This window comes from Paroedura picta, chromosome 9 (genome assembly GCF_049243985.1).
Source record: "Paroedura picta isolate Pp20150507F chromosome 9, Ppicta_v3.0, whole genome shotgun sequence".
NCBI lineage: Eukaryota > Metazoa > Chordata > Lepidosauria > Squamata > Gekkonidae > Paroedura > Paroedura picta.
Window position 1 is genome coordinate 10296994 of NC_135377.1, and position 17932 is coordinate 10314925.

At 45.5% G+C, this 17932-nt stretch overlaps 1 protein-coding gene across 3 annotated transcripts in view; it reads left to right on the forward strand.

Annotated features, from left to right (window-relative positions):
- The window catches only part of WASHC5 (WASH complex subunit 5), a 33574-nt gene that overhangs the window by 6723 nt on the left and 8919 nt on the right, over nucleotides 1–17932 (forward strand). For all 3 annotated transcript variants that reach the window (XM_077351513.1, XM_077351514.1, XM_077351512.1), the window contains exons 4-21: nucleotides 555–639; nucleotides 1006–1106; nucleotides 1741–1930; nucleotides 2248–2400; nucleotides 4081–4194; nucleotides 4708–4879; nucleotides 5734–5861; nucleotides 7110–7239; nucleotides 8355–8467; nucleotides 9436–9602; nucleotides 9916–9991; nucleotides 10702–10812; nucleotides 11585–11725; nucleotides 12531–12611; nucleotides 13041–13142; nucleotides 14830–15009; nucleotides 16521–16645; nucleotides 17154–17316. In XM_077351513.1, coding sequence (XP_077207628.1) covers nucleotides 555–639; nucleotides 1006–1106; nucleotides 1741–1930; nucleotides 2248–2400; nucleotides 4081–4194; nucleotides 4708–4879; nucleotides 5734–5861; nucleotides 7110–7239; nucleotides 8355–8467; nucleotides 9436–9602; nucleotides 9916–9991; nucleotides 10702–10812; nucleotides 11585–11725; nucleotides 12531–12611; nucleotides 13041–13142; nucleotides 14830–15009; nucleotides 16521–16645; nucleotides 17154–17316 — 2332 coding nt within the window. The remainder of the gene's footprint in view (nucleotides 1–554; nucleotides 640–1005; nucleotides 1107–1740; nucleotides 1931–2247; nucleotides 2401–4080; nucleotides 4195–4707; nucleotides 4880–5733; nucleotides 5862–7109; nucleotides 7240–8354; nucleotides 8468–9435; nucleotides 9603–9915; nucleotides 9992–10701; nucleotides 10813–11584; nucleotides 11726–12530; nucleotides 12612–13040; nucleotides 13143–14829; nucleotides 15010–16520; nucleotides 16646–17153; nucleotides 17317–17932) is intronic.

A 17932-nucleotide genomic window follows, 5' to 3' on the forward strand; every position in this document is an offset into this window, starting at 1 on the left:
AAGTTATCTCAAACTGCAGGAAAGAAGGGGTCATAAAATATTTTAATTATTTAGATAAGGGCAAAGTCTCTAATCCTAAATTCATTTATATCCATTATGTTCTACTGACACCCACATGGCTTAATTCTTAATGCTTGTGGTGGTGATGGTTAATAACATTGACCATCTATAAAATATGCTCAGTGTGGAGCACTTAATCGGGGAACTCTTGCTACAGTGTTATAAGAGAAAATATTTTGACCATATTGTTGTTGGGAGGTGGAGCCTGAGAGAGAATTACTTTACCAAGACACTCAAATGTGTGGTAGAGATTAGATGAACACACAGGAACTTGCCTTACCTTGAGTCAGACTGTAGGTCTACCAAGATCTGGCCTTCGCCTTCTTTCTAACGGCTCTAGGGGAGGGTGCCTCATGAATCTTGCTCTCCAGACTGCAAACTTCTTCCTTTTTATAAAATCACAGTATAGAAGCCAATTCCATACAATTTGCACTGTCATTTTCCCATTCTTCACGCCTCTAGAACTTTACTTAGATTTGGTTACTATTTCTTAGGTATCTCGATGACCTCAACGAAGGAATTTATATACAGCAGACCTTAGAAACCGTGTTGCTTAATGATGATGGAAAGCAACTGTTGGTAAGCTCTGGAGTTCCTGTGCAGTCATGGACTCTCACAGCCATCTACATATCCGCAACCCCTTCCCCTGCCTGGGCTAACCACAGGCACCATCAACTATGGAATCAGCACAAATCGTGCACTGTAAACATAAAGAGCTGTGCTATGGAAGTATTGTCGAAAGTAAGGATGGCATTAAAATGCTCCCCTCTCCCCAAGAGAGGGACGGAAGTATGTCACTTTGGGACCACTTTAAAATGCCATCTTTGTAAGCACTTCAAGTGTAATAAATTAACAAAATGCTGATTTTTATACTTTGGCTCTCCAAGCTACAGATGTGAATGAAAGAAAACACACTTTTCCTCTCCCCTCCCCTCTGTGTTCCAGTGTGAGGCCCTTTATTTGTACGGCGTCATGCTGCTGGTCATTGATCAGAAAATCGAAGGGGAAGTCCGGGAGAGGATGCTGGTTTCCTACTATCGATACAGGTATTTTTCTCCTCTTGATGCTGGCCAGCAAGCGGGCTTTTGGGAAGGGAAGGCTATGAAAAGGAGTAGGATTCTGCCCTGCCGCTGTATGAGTGATGAATCGTGTTTACATGTGTCTGTACAAAGAGCTGGTCCTGAACATTAGAATTATAGAATCGTAGAGTTGGAAGGGGCCATACAGGCCATCTAGATAGATTGATTGATAGATAGATTGATAGATTGATAGATGGATGATGGATAGATGGATAGATGTATGATAGATAGATAGATGGATGGATGATAGATAGATGTGGATGGATGATAGATGGATAGATAGATGGATAGATAGATGGATAGATGGATAGATGGATAGATAGATGGATAGATAGATGGATAGATAGATGGATGGATGGATAGATGGATGGATAGATGGATGGATAGATGGATGGATAGATAGATAGATGGATAGATAGATAGATGGATAGATAGATGGATAGGTGCCAGATTAGAAGCTGCTGCTCTAAACCACTTCACCACACTGGCTGCAGATAATATCAGCATACCTGGTGTAAGAGTAACTGGCACATTTTGGTGTCTCGTTCTCTTGTTTGCCATTTTCTCCTTTCTAAAATGGCTTCCTCCGTTTACCATCCAGCGCTGCTCGTTCCGCTGACTCCAACATGGACGACATCTGTAAACTGCTTCGGAGCACCGGCTATTCGAGCCAGCCGGGAGCCAAGAGGCCACCGAACTATCCTGAGAGTTACTTCAGCAGGGTGCCCATCAGTGGAACCTTCATCAGCATGGTCATTGGCCGCCTGAGATCAGATGACATTTATAACCAGGTAGGTCTAGGCGCGCTATGGGAGAGCAAGCACAGAAGACCAGGTCTGGCCTATGCCGTAAGGCTGCCTTTCTCAACTTTTTGACCATTGAGAAACCCCTGAAAGATCCTTCAGGCTTCAAGAAACCCCAGAAGTGGTGCAATTTATGCAGAATATGTTTGGGAAGCAGATCTGTAGGACACGCTAACCCAGGAGGGCCCTCCCCTTCCCATCATCAGCCTGGGAAACCCTGGTTGAGAAAGCCTGTCAGAAGGACTGTGCTCTTACGTTACATGGTACCTGTTTACTCCTCGCGCTGCTCTCTTCCTGCTCTTCAGGTTTCCGCCTATCCGTTACCGGAGCACCGCAGCACGGCCCTTGCGACTCAGGCAGCCATGTTGTACGTCCTGCTGTATTTCGACCCGACCATTCTTCATACGCAGCAAGCCAAAATGAGGGAGATAGTGGACAAATATTTTCCAGACAACTGGGTAAGCCTTATACTTGTCACACCAGCTAATGGAGCCAGTGTTGTATAGTGATTAGAGAGCATCAGGCTAAGATCTCGGAGACCCCCAGAAGGGATAGAGTTCAATGAGACCTGAACACACTGGGAAAATGAGCAAAGGAGAACAAGATGCAGTTGAATAAGAAGGGTAGAGTTCTACATCCAGGTCACAAAAATAAGAAGCACGCCTACTGGATCGGTGGTATGCTTCTGGGCAGCAGTGTGTGTGTGAATGAGATCTTGAGGGGCTTGTGGAGCAGACAGTGTGATGCAGCATTGTTTATTTATTTGTTTGCTTATTTGTTTGATTTTTAGCCCGCCTTTCTCCGGAGACTCATGGCAGGTTACAATGTATAAAAAAATCTCCATAAAACATCATAAAACCCCACCCCAAACTAGAAAAATTCAACCAATTGGCTAGTACAAAAATGTAATATTTTTTATTATAATTATTCCAATTTATTCCGTAGATATTGCCTTTGTATCTATGATGTACAAACATAAACCAAAATGGGTTCCGGATAAACAATTTTTTTTTCATTTTCAACATTTACTAATACTTTGTAATAATTTGCTTTAGATAATAACCACTGAGGAAGAAAACAATTTTGAAAATGGTTGAATTTTTCTAGTTTGGATTATTCCTCTTTTTTACGCAGTAAAATAAGATTGGCGGCATAATCTCTCTCCCCCCCCCCCCCAATCCCAGCAGCCATCCACTCCCCCTTAAAAAAGGCAAATGCAGTCTCGGGCTGTATCAACAGTGACATCGCATCAAAATTGCAAGATGTCATCATCTCGCAGTTCAGCCGTGGAATGGGCTGCCTAAGGAGGTGGGGAGCTCCCCCTGACTGGTGGTCTTCAAGCTGCATCTGGACAGATCCTTCTCCTGGATGCTTGAGGCTGATACTGCACTGAGCAGGGGGGTTGGACTAGATGACCTGTTTGGACCCTTCCAACTCTAGGATTCTTAAATGATATCAACAAATACAAAATGAAGCCACCAGGAAAGGTGATAATCCAGGGAGTCGGTCTGTGTTCTACCATATGGCTCTCTTTGAAGTAGGGAACTGCAGGGAAGCCAGAGGTGCCCACGAAGAAGCCTTGAAACATCCAGAGGTAATCCCTCTTACCTCCACGTAGGCTTTTATGGGTCAGCCTTGTGTTCTGACCTGAGTAGGGCAGAGAGTGTTGCTGTTTCATCCTTGTTCCGAGGTGCCTCTCTGTTCCCGAAATCGCTAACAGGACCAAGTTCTGGTGAAATCTGCATTCTATTTCCCTGAATTGGGTTTGTACATGATTAGAAGAATGGGGAATGTAGGGATCAACCAAACAGTAATATTACCCCCATTGACCACTTGATTAATGACAAAATAAAGTCATCCAGAAACTCTGGCCTGCATTCAGCCAACCTCAGGGCTTTACCCACAATGTTCCCATTTGGGAGACAATGTTCCCATTTCCTGTTGAGGCTCTCCGTGTGCCCTCCCCCACAAAAAGCAATATGTCTGTAGTTCAGAGAGCCCCCCCCCCCCAGAACAGCACTAGATATGGGGTGGAACTCTGCAGTAGGAGGGGTCATAGTCTTCCTCTGGCAGATGACAACCACAGAACCTGAGGTGACTTGGCTGTTCAGGAACGTCCCTTCTGCTTCCGCCTGCAGGTGATCAGCATTTATATGGGGATTTGCGTGAATCTAGCCGAAGCCTGGGAACCTTACAAAGCTGCAAAAACAGCTCTGAACTACACGTTGGATCTTTCAAATGTCAAGGAGCAGGTAGGGAATTTCTAGCTTTAAGGTGCATCTGGAGACTTGGGCAAAGTGGTCTTTTTCTGATGTGTCGGCAGCGGCTGTCTGTAAATATTTCTGGCTTGTGCCATTTTTAGGCAAGTGAGTAGCTTTCACGGGACCTTCTGGCACAATTTTTTTCTGTGAAAGAAGACAGCATATCTTAATTTTATACACAGTTAAGTTGGAACGGTCATATATAGCAGGGCTGGCTAAACTGTAGTTCTCCAGAAATCCATGGACCACAATTACCATGAGCCCTTGCTAGGAGCCCTTGCCAGCACCAGCAGAGGCTTATGGTAATTGTAGTCCATAGAAATCTTGGAAAGCCACCCCTAATGTATAGGACATCCCTCCCCCATAGGATGCATGTACTTTTCAGCGAACGAGTTTGCAAATTTTGACCCTACGAGCAGGCTCTTTCCATGGAGTGGGTTTCTCCCACTGGCCCCTCTCCCTCTCCCACCTAGCTCTAATGCAGGAACTCTCTTTCCCCCAAAGGCAAGCAGGTACGCTGCCGTCACAGAGCGTGTGCACTCCCAAGTGCGTCAGCTTTTGAAGGAAGGCTGCTTGCGAGAGGAGATGGTGCTGGACAACATTCCCAAGCTGTTGAACTGCTTGCGGGATTGCAACGTGGCCATCCGGTGGCTGATGCTTCACACGGCCGACTCAGGTAAGGGGTGGGAAGCTGGCATTGTGGGGTGGGGAGGGGGTGTTCCTCCCTCCATCCTCTTCCCCCCACACTTCTCAGTGTCTGATCATGCTGGGTGCTCTGGAAACCTTTGCTCCCAGTTGAAGCAACTTTTGGAGAGGAAAAATTACTTATTCTCTCCAAACTTTTGTTAGATACTAAAATGGAAACTCAAGATTGGACTAACCTGGGCTAGTCAGGTCTTGGTTGCTAAGCAGGTCCCTGACTATGGCAGGAAAGGGCAAACCACATTTGTTTGTCTCTTGTCTTAAATGCTCTATGATGTGTTACTATAACTCTGTTGTGACCTTACAGCACTTTCCACCACAAAACAGTAACCTTCTGTATAAAAGGAGAGTTGGTTGTTATGCCCCACTTTTAACTACCTGAAGGAGACTCAAAGCAGCTTAAAATCACCCGTGCTTTCTCCCCCCTGTGAGGTAGGTGCGGTGTAGAGAGCTCTGAGAGAACTGTTCTGTAAGAACAGCTCTAAGAGGACTGTGGCTAGCCCAAGGTCACCTAGCTGGCTGCATGTGGAGGAGCAGGGAATGAAACCCAGCTCACCAGATTAGAGGTCGTTGCCCTTAACCACTATTGAACTTGATAGCCAAATTAGAATCTCCATTAAATCCTTGGTATGGACAGCTAATAGTATGTACTATTTGTCGCTTCCACAAATAGTCATTGAGTTTCCCAGAAGCACTTGTCTTGCTATGTTGGAAACAGAGTGCTGGTCTAGAGGGACTTTCCTGGACCAAAATTCACTCATGGTTACAAACTTTTGAGATCCATCCTGTGCCATTTGAAAAAAAACAATTTTCCCCTTTCTTCCCTAGCCTGCGATCCAAATAACAAACGCCTCCGCCAGATAAAGGATCAGATTTTAACAGATTCGAAGTACAACCCCAAGATCCTTTTCCAGCTTCTCCTGGATACGGCACAATTTGAATTCATCCTGAAAGAGGTAACATAATGTTGGCCGCTTCATGTCTTCTGCAACATCTGAGTTTTGCTGGAGAGAACTGTGCACAGAGCAGAGTCTCTTTTTTGAAGCTCTTGAACGCCTGAAGATGGAAACCGTCTGTTACTTTCACATTCAACGTTGAAAAGTAGATGCCCTCTTTGGCAATTGGCAGAGAGGTCAAAAGATTGGCAGAGAGGTCAACAGCCTTTTTCAACCTTTTGACCATGGGGGAGCCCCTGAAATAATTTTTTGGGCTTCGAGGAGCCCCTGAAGTGATGTCAGCTGGCCACGCTTCCCTGCCACGCCCCCCAGAAATTGCATGTTATTAGAAGTGACATCACTATCTGCGTTAACAGGCTACAGGAGGACTATGGAGAGGGAGATGAGACATGGTTTAATGCAGGAGTAGCCGTGCAGGCTCTGCCCCTCCCAGTCACAGAAATCACAAGAGAACACACTCACATTCAGGAAGTGGGAGCAAGGGAAGGGGCAGATTCCCTAGCTTGTGGCCAAGTCCATTAAGGCTGGAGGGGAAAGGCCACAGACCCCCGGGGATCTATGGATCCCTGGTTAGAAATGCCTAGGTTAAGAGTGTCAGATGTGGATCTGGAAGAGCCAGGTTCCGATCTCCACTTGATGGGTGACTTTGGGGCATGAAATCTGTCAGCCTAACCTCAGGATTCTTCTGAGGATAAATGGAAGAAGGGAGAACCGCAAATACTTTCCTGAGCTCCATGGTTGGACAGAATAAAAATGTGTCAGGACCTGATGCCAGAACTCACACCAAGCTGCTGTAAACTGAATCAGACACTTGGTCAGCCTGGTCTGCTCAAACTGGCAGTGGGTCTTCAGGGTCTAAGGCTGAGCTTCCACATCCCCTGATGCTGGAGATTGAACCTGGGACCTTCTGCATGCCAAGCTGAACCTCTACTCCTCCTCAAAATAGCAATAGGTCAATTTACACATGAACCTGCCTTATACTGAATCAAACCCCTGGTCCATCAAGCTCCAACTAAACTTCTTTTTAAGTGTCTCATTTTTTTCCTGGAATGTGACTAAATGAACACACCTCCAGCTGCGTGGCATTTTCTTCTTGTTTCTATGAGACTTGGGAACCACGGGGGAGTGTACCTGAGCCCTCTTCTATCAATTGGTGTGTGCCTTGGCATGTTAGGCTGAATTTTTGCAGTTGGGGTGGATATGTCTGCTGAGCTGACCCAGTTCTTTTTCTTTCTGCCCGCGCTTTAGATGTTTAAGCAGATGCTGTCTGAAAAGCAGGAAAAATGGGAGAGCTTCAAAAAGGAAGGGTCGGAGCGGATGGCTGAGCTGGCTGACGTCTTTTCGGGAGTCAAGCCCTTGACAAGAGTGGAGAAGAACGGTAAGCTTTTACAGGTCAGGTTTTCTGTAGGATGTAGCATCTTTGTACCTTTGCAAGCTTGGAAAACAATGGTGGAAGCGTTAGCTTTTACAGAACACCTTGCCTGTAAAATGTCTTTTAACATCTTTGTTTTTTTTCTTTATCCGTGTTGAGAAATTTAAGGGGCATGACCTGAGAAGTTGACCTTTTTTTCCTCTGATTTCAAAAGAAAACATTAACTAACTAACTAACTTTCCATGCCGCCCTCCCACCAAGCTGGCTCAGGGAGGTGTACATCATTTTAAAACATCATCATAATGACATAAAATATTTAACAGTTAATTAAAAATTTCTAAAAATCTAACATTTGTATTTCTTTATTTAAACACCATGATGGGAGTGGTCCCTGGCCCTAGAGAAGTCCACCTTTCCAGCCCTGCAATGAGTTGCCAGTGGAAATTTGGGTCTGGCATAGCCGTCAAACTTCCGCAGGGCCTGCAAAACGGCACTCTTCCGCCAGGGCTATGGTCGAGACCTTGATGGCCTGTAATCCAGTAGGGCCTCCCCTTTTCCCTTTTTCCTCCCTCTCCCCCCCACCTTTTATTTCCACATTGTGTTCTCTTCCCCCTCCAAGGGGGACCCACCAATAAACCAAAAACTCGAAGGTAGACTGAGATAGTTAAGATGGTGGGTGGATTTGATTAATGGATGTTTGATTTTATTCTGTGAACTACCCCAAGCTCCCCCCCCACCCCCCCTCAGAATTCAATCAATAAACCACCCCCCTCAGAATCCCATCAACAAGCCCTGGACCTGTTTGTATCACAACTGTTTACTGTTATACTGTGTTGTGTTTGGTTGCAATTGTTGGTTATTGATGTATATGTTTTACAGACTGTTTTATGTTTTATGTATGTCTTTGTTATAATGTAAACCGCCCTGAGCCTCCGGGGAGGGCGGTATAGAAGTGTGATAGATAGATAGATAGATAGATAGATAGATAGATAGATAGATAGATAAATAAATAAATAAATAAATAAATAAATAAATAAAATAAATTTACATGGGGGGTATACAAATTTAACTAATTAATGACAAGATTTTTTTTTTCACTGTCCACTTTCCCATCTCAACAGAAAACCTGCAAGCCTGGTTCAGGGAAATCGCAAAACAAATCATGTCTCTAAATTACGACGACTCCACTGCGGCAGGCCGGAAGACGGTGCAGTTGATACAAGCTCTGGAAGAGGTGAGGTGGGGAGGCCGAGGGAAGCTGTGTTTTTGAAGCCAAAGTAAAAACATTGGCTTTCCCAGGTGCAGACTGGCGTAGTGATGGGCCCTTGCATTCAAGAGAATGATCTGGACCTACAGCCATCTGTTCTTGCAGGAAGGAATTCCATGACGGGAGGGGGGAAGCAGACCTGAAGGATCAGTCAAAACCTTTGACTTCATAGTGGCCCCTCAAAGGGAGGCCTTTGACAACAACAGTCCTGGCCCCCACCTGAGGAGATCAGAGCCCTGCCCAAACTTCCACCCTTCTGTTGGATGCCAGTGGGTTTAGAAGGGTGCAACGCTGTGAAAGCCAAACAGCAAGGAGACAAGCTGCTTCCCATTGTATATAATTCCTCTTGACTCCCTGAGCAACCTCTCATGAACCGTCAAGATAGATTCAAGTGGGTCGCCGTTTTGGTCTGGAGTAGCACAACAAAAATACAGTCCAATAGCACCTTTAAGACCAACAAAGATTTGTTCAAGGCGTGAGCGTTCATGTGCAGACACACTTTCCTCAAGACTTGAACGCACATATGAACACACATGGAAGCTGCTTTACACCGAGTCAGACCATTGGTCTGTATTGTCTGCTCTGACTGGCAGCAGCCCCTGACAGTCTAGGGCAGAGCTTTTTCACATTACTCGCTACCCTGAGATCTTTCACCCAGAGAACCCGCTAAGCGCATCTCATGTCATCTGGCCATTACCTGGTTTTCTTTCTAATGCACACTAAAGGAAGTAACTGTACAGGAGGTAATTAATCTGTGAAATAGATTGATGTAGGGCATTTACGTACAACAAGGGGGTTCCAAAGAAAGACACACACATTGCCACGCTAAGGATTTAAATAGCTCTGTTATAATTTAGGCATTTTATCATGCATTAAGAAACCCCATTGAATGGCTCTTCTAGTTCTTTTGGGATTTTTTTGTCTTTCCACCCAAGGTCCAAGAATTTCACCAGCTGGAATCCAACCTGCAAGTTTGCCAGTTTCTTGCGGACACTCGGAAGTTTCTCCATCAGATGATCCGGACCATCAACATTAAGGAAGAGGTTTTGATCACCATGCAGATAGTGGGGGATCTCTCCTATGCCTGGCAGCTGATTGACAGGTATGATTCCAGTGGTCTTAGATGCTGCTTTTATACAGCTAGAAGAAGAAGAAGAAGAGTTGGTTCTTATATGCCGCTTTTCCCTACCCGAAGGAGGTTCAAACCGGCTTACAGTCGCCTTCCCATTCCTCTCCCCACAACAGACACCCTGTGGGGTGGGTGAGGCTGAAAGAGCTCATGGGAATTGTAGTCCATGGACATCTGGAGAGCCATAGTCTGGCCACAGCTACCTTAGAGTAACAGTTATAGAATGCTAGTTCTGATTGTCGGTCTCTTCTTTCTTCCATCTCCCCCACAACCTTCCCCTCCCCAGTTTTACATCTATCATGCAGGAAAGTATAAGGGCCAATCCATCTATGGTAACCAAACTCAGAGCCACCTTTTTAAAGGTAAGTAAAAAATACGGAACTCTTAAATAAAGCCCAGGTGGTGTGGGTATTTTGACAGAAGAGAACCAAAGTGGTGTAGCATGCCCAGTTTGTGAAGCAGAAACGGTCGTGAAGTTTTAGGAGCTAAACAAACCAGTTTGGTTGGCAAGATTTGCGACCCAATAGAACTGTTTTGTTTTTTAAGGCTTGCAGTTTTTCTGTGCTGCTGAGTTTCGTTTCTGGTGCTCTTCCTCGTCCTGTTTCTGGGACAAAAGGGAGCTCAAAAAAAGCAAAGGATGGGAAAAGGACAGGGTGTGTCTCATTATTCAGAAGTAACTCACTCTAAAGGAAAGATTAGAGACCCCCCTCCCCATCGAATCACAAATCTGTGCTCTGAATTAGATGCAGCCATTTAAGTGCAAACTTAAATGGACTCCGGGGAATGGTAGAGGACAGGAAGGCCTGGAGGATCATTGTCCATGGGGTCATGATGGGTCGGACACGACTTCGCACCTAATAACAACAACAAGATGCAGCCAAGGCATCAATAGTGCACTTCAAGATCCCATTGTGACCAGCCCCACCCATTGCGCTGTGTCCCTTCGGCACGGTAGGGGGATTTGCTGGATGTCTCCAAATCCAAATTGGAGCCAATGGGCATGTACTACTCAGGTTGGCAGGGCAGATCGCCGCACGGCAGCCTGAAATCATTCTCTCTTTTGCTTTTTCAGCTGGCTTCGGCCCTTGATATGCCGCTGCTTCGGATTAACCAAGCAAACAGCCCTGACCTGCTCAGCGTCTCGCAGTATTATTCTGGGGAGCTGGTGTCCTATGTGAGAAAGGTACACATGACCCTGCCTTACACCGGATCGGATAACTGGTCCATCAAATCAACATCATCATCGTTATTAATAATCATAATAATTGTATATGTTCCGCATTCCAACTCTGTGATTCTACCAGTCCTTTCTCTTTGGACTCGGGACTCGGGAATTCATATTAAAAACAGACAAAGTAACAAAATATAGAAATATATATATCTTTTTCTTTTACATCACCTTAATGTTAACAGAGAGCCTCTTGTGGCGCAGAGTGGTGAGGCAGCTGACATGCTGTCTGAAGCTCTGCCCATGAGGCTGGGAGTTCAATCCCAGCAGCCGGCTCAAGGTTGACTCAGCCTTCCATCCTTCCGAGGTCGGTAAAATGCTGGGGGGTAAACGGTCATGACTGGGGAAGGCACTGGCAAACCACCCCGTATTGAGTCTGCCATGAAAACGCTGGAGGGCGTCACCCCAAGGGTCAGACATGACTCGGTGCTTGCACAGGGGATACCTTTACCTTTAATGTTAACAGACCCTTTCCCCCCATAGTTAGTATATACAGACTGGAGATTGCTTGTTTCTTTTCATCTCAATTTCTACGGTTCAATATAATTTAGTATTGGACTCTGTTTTCTTCTGAATTCCCCCTTTGATGAGTGTATTAAATGGGTAAATTTTGCCGTTGTGCCATATTCCTTCATTTTATTTCACCAGTCCATAATACCCGGAAATGATTATTTTTTTCCATCTCGATGCACGGATCATGCTAAGGATTTTTATTGTTTGGCTTAAGGTGTTGCAAATTATTCCCGAGAGTATGTTTACCTCCCTCATCAAGATTATTAAGCTGCAGACACACGATATCATTGAAGTGCCGACCCGCTTGGACAAAGACAAACTGAGAGATTATGCTCAGCTGGTCCCACGATACGAGGTGAGTCTGAAGAGGCCGGAAGCACCTGGGGGGAGAATACAGGCATCTTGGCTTTCCTTTGCTAGTATGGAAATGTGGGGTCAGCCAACATGTTCTTTAAAACAAAAATCCCTCAGAGGAAGAATCTTGTGAGCCCACACTAATTCTTGGTAGTCTAAGACATAGAATTCAAGAAGTCCCTTTAGAGACAATCAAAATGTATTCCTGCAAGACCTTTAGTGAGGCAGAGCTCACTTCATCAGATGCATAAGAGGTACATCCATCAGGGAGATGGATGGATGGATGGATGATAGATGGATGATAGATGGATGATAGATTGATAGATTGATAGATTGATAGATTAATAGATTAATAGATTGATAGATGGATGATGGATAGATGGATGATGGATAGATGGATGATAGATAGATGGATGGATGATAGATAGATGTGGATGGATGATAGATAGATGGATAGATAGATGGATAGATAGATGGATAGATAGATGGATGGATGGATGGATGGATGGATGGATGGATAGATGGATAGATGGATAGATGGATAGATGGATAGATGGATAGATGGATAGATGGATAGATAGATAGATAGATAGATAGATAGATAGATAGATAGATAGATAGATAGATAGATAGATAGATAGATAGATAGATAGATAGATAGATAGATGCCACTCAGCGTTTAACACCTACTCAGGGCGGCTGTCTCACCCCTGAGTGCCTCCTCTTCCAACCGGCTCGCCTGTCAGTCCAGTGGCCAGCCAATCACCTTCCGTCCCCCACCCCTGACCACCTTTCTCCTCTCGCAGGTCGCTAAGCTCACACACGCGATCTCCATCTTCACAGAAGGCATCCTAATGATGAAGACAACATTGGTTGGCATCATCAAGGTAACGTCCCCTCCTGACGAAGACTGAACAGTGAAAAGCACTGGGCCTCCCAGTAGACAATCAGGGGCGTGGACATCCACTCCTAGTCCGATTTAGCCGCTGCCTTCACACCAGGGTTCTTGGACCTTACTTTTGTGGCTGTCAGGAAGGAGGAGGAGCTGAAAGCTGGGACCAAAGCAGTCGGTCAGGAAAACAGCCCTGACCAAACACACCCAATGGGGGGAAAAGTAGGGGAGGTTGGGTTCTTTGTGTTCAGAAGTAAAGTTTACCTTTGGGGGCGAAAGTAACATTTGGCACAGCCCTAGACAAAAATATTCACCGCTGGTTAGATGTTATTAGCCAACAGCAGAAGCATATTTTTTAATACTTTCTTTTGCAGAAGGATTTTTTTTACAGCTAGGACTTTCTTTTGTCTTTGTGTGTCCTCAGGTGGATCCAAAACAGCTGCTAGAAGACGGGATTAGGAAGGAGCTGGTGAAGCGCGTGGCCTTTGCCCTGCACTGGGGACTCTCTTTCAACCCTAAAGCCAAGGTGCCGGTCAGATCCGCCACATTCTTCCCTCTTTTGCTTCTTACAAACATGAGTCACCTGTGACCTCTTCTTATCAGGGTTTAGAATATAAACTCTTAGAATATAGAATGCAGGCTTCTATTCTCCAGGCTTTGTCTCCTTTCTTAACTGTCAAAAAGGCCAGTTTTCATTCGTGCCGCGCAGACTTCTGACATATCTTAAATTGTGCACCTGCTGCCCCCATGAGCAGAATTCAGAACCATTCAGGGATTTGTTTTGCCAAAGGTTGATCCATGGGGGCACAGCTGGAATATCTTAGGAGTTGGAAGGGCCATACAGACCGTCTAGTCCAGGGGTAGTCAAACTGCGGCCCTCCATATGTCCATAGGCTACAATTCGCATGAACCCCTGCCAGCAAATGCTGGCAAGGGCTCATGGGAATTGTAGTCCATGGACATCTGTTGGGAATTGTAGTCCATGGACTCTGGAGGGCCACAGTTTGACCATCCCTGATCCAGTCAGCCACCTACTCAATGCAGGATCAGCCTAAAGCATCCAGGATAAGTATCCGTCCAGCTGTTGCTGGAAGACAGTGAGGGGGAGCAAAGGTTTCTTCAAGTAAAGGTTGGATGCACACTTTTCTTGGATGCTTTAGGATGCTTTGGTCTGATCCTGCGTTGAGCAGGGGAGTTGGACTAGATGGCCAGCATAGCCCCTTCCAACTCTACGGTTCTATGATTCTATGTCCTTAGGAAGCTGATTCCACTGCTGACCTACTCTTGACTGTGAATTCCCACCACCAGCACCACCCTAATATCTAGCCATCACTGTGCCAAAAGGAACCGTTCTGTGCCCTCCTCCAAAAGAGCAATCATATCCTCTCTCAACCTCCTCTCCTCCAGGCCCAACATTCCCAAGTCCCTCAGCCTTTTCTCATAGTGTTTGGTTCCCTGGCCATGGATCATCCTCATCACTCCCCCCCCCCTGCACCCTTTAATTAAGTCCACATAGTTTTTGAAGTGAGGCCTTCAGAACTGCACCCAGTACTCCAGGTGGGATCTGAGCAATGCATGATACGGCAGGGCTATGACATTTTGTGATGTTGATGCTGATACAGCCCAAGACTGCATTTGCCCTCTTTACCGCTGCATCACCCCTTCTGCTCATAGTTAGCTTACAGTCCACAAGTATCCCAAGATCTCATTCACATACGCTGCTACCCAGAAGTCTATCTCCCATTCAGTAAAATCATAATAGATTTGCTAAAAACAATGACCCCGGCAAGTTGAGAGGCTCGTCTGAATGACTTTTCGGTCTAAACCATTAGACCAGGGGCAGTCAAACTGCAGCCATCCAGAATGTCCATGGACTACAATTCCCATGAGAATTGTAGTACATGAGAATTGTAGTCCAATTCTCCTGGGAATTGTACTCCATGGACATCTGGAGGGCTGCAGTTTGACTACCCCTGCATTAGACGGTCAATTTGAAGTTAGTTTGTCATGGAGTCTTTGGAGAGTGGAGCAGAAGCTGCAAATAAGTGATCCTGCAAGTATTCTCTTGGGATAATTCCTGTCTGCAATGGTGTGCGGACCATTCAGAGTGCCGATGATGTTACAGGTCTTGGTGAGAATGACCTCTAGCCTCTTTTTTTAAAAGGGAAGTGAGATGTCTCCTTAGCATGTTGAAACTCCCCTCCCTTTCACAGCCCAGCGAACTCATGCCCAAGCTGAAAGGCATGGCGGCCATCATGGACGGGTTCCACCGCTCCTTCGAGTATATCCAGGATTACGTCAACATCTACGGGTTAAAGATTTGGCAAGAAGAAGTGTCCCGGATTATCAATTACAATGTGGAACAGGAGTGCAATAACTTCCTACGGACAAAGGTATGAGAAATGCTGGCTTCCTACAGCCTTCCTACAGTTTGGTATGAGAAGTGCTGGCTGATAAATTTGGCGATGTTTGAACCGTTCTTTAAAAACAGCTGGTGCTTGCGTGTGTGCGGTTTTGGGATTTGCTCCACTGGTTAAATTGCCTGAAGGCTGGAGTTCCATCCCTCTCCATTCAGAGTGCCGACTAAGGTACGCGGCAGCACATCCAGGAAAATTAAGACTATCCTCACCAGTTTTTTGCTTTAGGATGCTTAGAGCTGATCCTGCGTTGAGCAGGGGGTTGGACTAGGTGGCCTGTATGGCCCCTTCCAACTCTATGATTCTGTGATTCTGTTTTTTACTGGTGCGACTTTTGATGTGATAAGTGTGTCTATTTATTCTTTCTATGTTGGAACAAATTTCTGTGTCCAGTGTGGAGATCAGAAAGGTATTTTGGGTGCATGACGGCTTATATTAAACTTGATGAGCAGGCAGACGAGCCCAAGCAACTATACCTGTGATGTTATTAGAATCCCCTAAAAGTGGAATGTATATGGGAACAAAGTGGGCATCCGGGTCTGCCGTAGAATGTGGTCCTGAGTTGGTGTCCTTAAGGTTTGATCCACTGCTATTGATGAACAGCTGTGATGTTATTAGATCTTCTAAGACTGGAATATATCTGGGGACAAAACGGACATCTGAGTGTGTCGTAAGATGGAGTTCCTGAGTTGGTGTCCCCACTGTTTGGTTCCCTGTTATTGATGAAAAGCTATTTGAGGTTGGAAGGCAGTCTGTAAATGGGGACATGCCTGCCACTCTACAAAAAAAGAATCTGTACCCAAGAGAGGCTGCAAGTCATTGAAGATGTTTTCAAGCTGTTTAAGTTGTGTGGTGTAGGTGACAACCAGCAGTGCTTTGCTGTCTCTGGGTACCAAGTTGGTCTTTGTTGATCTGCTTCTTAGCTTTACTTGGGTGCTTATTTCAAACCTGAGAAGTGCCTGTTGTAAACCATGCAGCTGACAGTAGAGACCTTGCCTAAGGGATTGAAGAAAATGCAGTTAGAATGTGGTTCTTGTCTGTAGACTATGGATCATTTGTTGTTGTAGGTGGTAGCTGGAATCACGTAGGCATGCTTGAGTTTGCAGCATAAAGTGGGTGCTTATGTGACCTTCGCATAAGCCTTCTTTGCAAGTTACAGGGATCCCATGTCCATGTATACATCTGTTTCTAAAAACACGATTCCCAGTTCTAATAGTACAACCGAGGAGGCCAGAGTTGACATGAAGGACCCCTCAGTATGCATGCCCCTCCTCTACCTGGTGAAGGGAACACAAGGAGCATGCCAGAAGAAGGGACCCTCAGGGTTTTCGATTCAGCACTGCACAAACCCAAGCAATAGAACGTTTTTAAATGCAATTTGGAATTGGGTGCATTTCAGTAGGGGGCACGGGGGAGCCTTCCCCTTGAAGCAAACGTTTTGTTAAACAAGGATAGCCCTCCGAATCATTCCAGTATCTGTCTTTCAGATTCAAGATTGGCAAAGCATGTACCAGTCCACTCATATTCGAATCCCCAGATTTGCACCCACGGACGAATCTGTTACATTTATCGGTCGACTCTGCCGAGAGATCCTGAGGATCACGGACCCGAAGTGAGTCGTATATGGAATGTGCATGTATTCTCATAGGCTAGTTCTAGCAGCATAGCATTTATCTACGTCCTTCGAGAAGGGAGGCCTCCAGGACTGCACACAGGACTCCAGGTGTGGTCTGACCAGTGCCGTATACAATGGGACTATGACATCTTGGGATTTTGATGTGATGCCCCTGTTGATGCAGCCCAAATGGCATTCTGTGGGAATGTGGAGAATGGAACAGAGACTAGACTAGAACAGAGAGAACAAGAAAATGCATTAAATGTTTGCAACCATTTGCATAATTGTGCATAAAATCATGGCTGTGCCGAAATTTCGCCCAGATATATATGGACTAAAAGATCAGGTTTCTTTCCCCGGTTCCCTTCCTTACTACATCTTCTGCCAAAAGCCATGTGGGTTCTGTGATTCACAGCCTATTGGCGGGTGGGGGGGGCGCTCAGTGGCAAAAACCTTCCTTTTCCGCCAGCAGTAATGTGCTGTCTGTTTTTCTTTTCCCCATCAGAGTTGCTTGCTACATTGACCAGCTGAACACTTGGTATGATATCAGAAATCACCAGGAAGTGACCAACAGTCGGCTTTTCTCAGAGATCCAGGACACGTTGGGCACCTTTGGGCTAAACGGTTTAGACAGGCTTCTCTGCTTCATGATCGTAAAGGAACTGCAGGTGAGAAATCATCGGGACCAGGCGTCAAAGCAATCACTTGCAGGGCAAAAAATTCACGGAAGAATCTCAGAAAGACAAATCCTGCGCGCTTTTACATTTTGGGGTTCCGTTCTGTGTTTCTTCTTTCATGCCTGATGGTCTGGGGGTAATGTTGATTCAGCCAGATTCACTAAGGTGGAAGATGTTAGCATCGTAGCTGAGTTATTGAAATTAAACCGGAAAATAAGGAAATGGTATTCTGATCAGCGCTTGATCGGGTAAGATGCTGCAGAGTTTATTAGAATGCCCAGCAGTAGCTTGCCGGTGGGAAGCCTGGAGTATGAGTCACTGTGGCCCTTTCTGTGGGAATGTGGAGAATGGGACTAGACTAAAACAGAGAGAACAAGAAAATGCATTAAATGTTTGCAACCATTTGAAACAAAGAAATATAACAGTCATAGGTAACAGATTAATAGCATATAACAAATAAACAGCATAAAACAGAAGAATCAGGACGTATCGAGGTCTGGTGTTAAAGTTTCCTGGTGATTGGGTTGATTATAGAATCATAGAATCATAGAGTTGGAAGGGGCCATTCAGGCCATCTAGTCCAACCCCCTGCTCAACGCAGGATCAG